Source organism: Cariama cristata, unplaced genomic scaffold (genome assembly GCF_000690535.1).
Source record: "Cariama cristata isolate BGI_N322 unplaced genomic scaffold, ASM69053v1 scaffold6500, whole genome shotgun sequence".
In the NCBI taxonomy this organism is placed as follows: domain Eukaryota; kingdom Metazoa; phylum Chordata; class Aves; order Cariamiformes; family Cariamidae; genus Cariama; species Cariama cristata.
The window spans coordinates 45,621-48,517 of NW_009592865.1; the positions used below are offsets into that span (position 1 = coordinate 45,621).

At 51.1% G+C, this 2,897-nt stretch overlaps 1 protein-coding gene across 1 annotated transcript in view; it reads left to right on the forward strand.

The window, feature by feature from the left end:
• The window catches only part of LOC104160826 (arginine-glutamic acid dipeptide repeats protein-like), a 53,297-nt gene that overhangs the window by 45,141 nt on the left and 5,259 nt on the right, over window positions 1–2,897 (forward strand). The window contains 3 exon segments of the mRNA XM_009699095.1: window positions 4–1,138; window positions 1,557–1,708; window positions 1,711–1,778. Of these exon segments, the coding sequence (XP_009697397.1) occupies window positions 4–1,138; window positions 1,557–1,708; window positions 1,711–1,778 (1,355 nt within the window).

The following is a 2,897-nucleotide window of genomic DNA, read 5'->3' on the forward strand; positions in this document are numbered from 1 at the left end:
CTACGCCGCCTGTATCAGCCCAGTTACCAGCATCGCTGCCAGCAGCCTCCAGTGCTACGTCAGCTCCGCCGCAGGTCTCGCCATCAGCATCCCAGCCCCCTAGCCAGCCCCAGGCCCCTGCACCGCCACCTCCTCACTCTCACATACAGCAGGCCCCTGCGTTGCACCCGCAGAGGCTCCCATCACCCCACCCACCTCTGCAGCCTCTGAGCGTGTCGCAGAGCCAGCCGACCCCTGCCTCTTCACAGCCCCACTCCCAGCCTCCGCTCCACAGTCAGGCCCAGCCTGCCCCTCACAGCCTGCAAGCCCAGCCCCTCCTGCCTCATCCTGTACCTTCCCAGCCATTTTCCCTCCCCACTCAGTCATCTCAGTCTCAGGTTCCCCTTCAGACACAAGCACCGTCTCATTCTCACTCCGCTCTCCAGGTTCAGGTAACGCAGCCTGTCCTGCCGACGGCAACCTCACTGCAGCAGGCTCAGCCTCCACGGGAGCAGCCCTTGCCCCCTGCACCCATGGCCATGCCTCATATCAAGCCTCCCCCCACTACCCCAATCCCTCAGCTCCCCACTGCTCCATCCCACAAGCACCCTCCTCATCTCTCTGGCCCTTCTCCATTCTCGATGAACTCCAACTTGCCTCCACCACCTGCTTTAAAACCTCTGAGCTCCCTCTCAACTCATCATCCTCCATCTGCACACCCTCCACCGTTGCAGCTGATGCCTCAAAGCCAACCCCTGCAGTCTTCGCAAGCCCAGCCTCCTGTACTGACGCAGAGTCAGAGCCTTCCCCCACCTGCTAATCACCCCCCATCGGGACTCCATCAGGTATCCTCTCAGCCCCCCTTTTCTCAGCACCCGTTTGTCCCAGGAGGCCCACCTTCTATCACCCCTCCTTCTTGTCCCTCCACTTCCACGCCACCCACTGTGCCTGGCATCCCACTTCAGACTTCCATATCCACATCGGCAGCTTCTAGTGGAAACGTGCCAGTGGTGACAGCCTGCGCGCTACCACCTATTCAAATCAAAGAAGAAGTCCCAGATGAAGCTGAGGAACCAGAAAGCCCTCCCCCTCCACCCAGAAGTCCATCACCAGAACCTACGGTGGTGGATACACCGAGTCACGCTAGTCAATCAGCCAGGTATGGAGGTTGGCAGCAGTGCTTCCTTAATGTGCTCTGTTTTTCTTGGTAGCAGGGTACTCCCAAAAGCTGAGAAATGAGCTCCTGTGGGAGCTGAGCGTATTTTACATGAGCATCTTGTCAGCCTCTCTCTCTAGCGTGATTTTGCTCTGTTTTTCTGGAAAGGTGCTGTTTCGATGAGCATTTTCAGACAGGGCATTACAGTTTGTAATTGTGAGAGGGGTTTTATACTCCACTTGTCTGTGGAGTAATACAGTGCAATTAATTTTCTCATGGCTTCAGGGAAGCTGGTAGTGCTATTGTGTAAGTGTACAGTGATAATTTTTTTTTTTAGTTTTATTTTTTGACATACAGCCTGTAAATCCCAGACTCTTGCATCTTTCCCAGGGCTAAGCTCTTTCTCTTTCATCTCTTGCAGGTTCTATAAGCACCTGGACCGTGGCTACAATTCATGCTCAAGAGCAGACTTATACTTCATGCCTCTGGCAGGATCAAAACTGGCCAAGAAGAGAGAAGAGGCCATTGAAAAGGCCAAAAGGGAAGCAGAGCAGAAAGCCAGAGAAGAGAGGGAAAGGAAAAAGAAAAAGAGAAGGAAAGAGAGAGGGAGCGGGAGCGTGAAAGAGAAGCAGAAAGAGCTGCGGTAGGTTTATTTGTAGCTAAGTGCTGTTTAAGGGAGATGGCATGGTAGGATCTGACCTGGATGGTGACTACAGAATGCAAATCCCCAAAAGCGGTTTAGTGCCTGTGCAGTCAGGTATTTGTGACTATGGGAGCCTTGTGTATTAAGTGAAAGCCAACCAGCTATGAGCACCTCCTGGCCTGCCTGTGACTTCCTTCTCTTTAAAGGAAATGCAGAGTTTCTACTCCTGGGCCGTTTCTGATGTGTGGGAAGCCAATGCAGCTGGGCATAACTAGGCCAAGTATTTACATTTGCTTGCAGTAGAAAAGCACTCTGTGCAGATGTAGCGAATGCCTTCATGTACCTTGTACAACTGTGCAGGCACAAGAGTGCTGTCTGCTGGAGAAAGGGGATCTGAAGGCTTTTTAAATTTGAAGTAAACTTAATTAACTTTTTTTACGGGGAGACCCCAACTCCAGTCTTGGTATAAAGAGCCAATATAACTAACCCATTTTCCTGTGGCCTATCGGAAAAGAGTAATTACTTACGGGCCCACAGAATTGGTAGGTTGGTAATACGTTATTGATGCTGAAAAAGAAGGTGCTAAAGTCTTCCTATTCCATAGTGCTTTTCAGCAATCTGAATCGTAGCTATGTGTTTCTGTAGGATTTTAAAAGTCAGGGTGTAGCATCTGTCCATTAAGAGATGTGTCATGTATGGGGAGTTTACTTTATTTTGGGGATAGGGATCCTTGGGCAATTGCATGTGCTTAGTGCCCTCCCCAGAAGTGCACTGCTGCCCTCGTACAGGAAGGGAAAGCAGGATGCAAAGTCCTGATGTGAAAGGAGTGGAATTTGTTGTGTTGCACATCGTGGAGACAAGTTTCCTTGAGTTTAGTAAGTTTTAGGATACAAGTGAGTGTGGAGAGGAGAGGAGGAACCTGCTGCAAACGAGACTGGTAGTCTGTAGTGACATGTACCAGCCCGCTGTTGCCCATAGCTGTTGACACATACCAACTAGTCACTGCTGAACTAACTGTAAAGCAGTTAGTGTAGCTTTGAGGCTGCCCCTGCAAAGTAGTTATCTTCTGGCCCACAGGATAGACAGAGTTCTTCCCTAAGCCACATCAGAACACGCAGC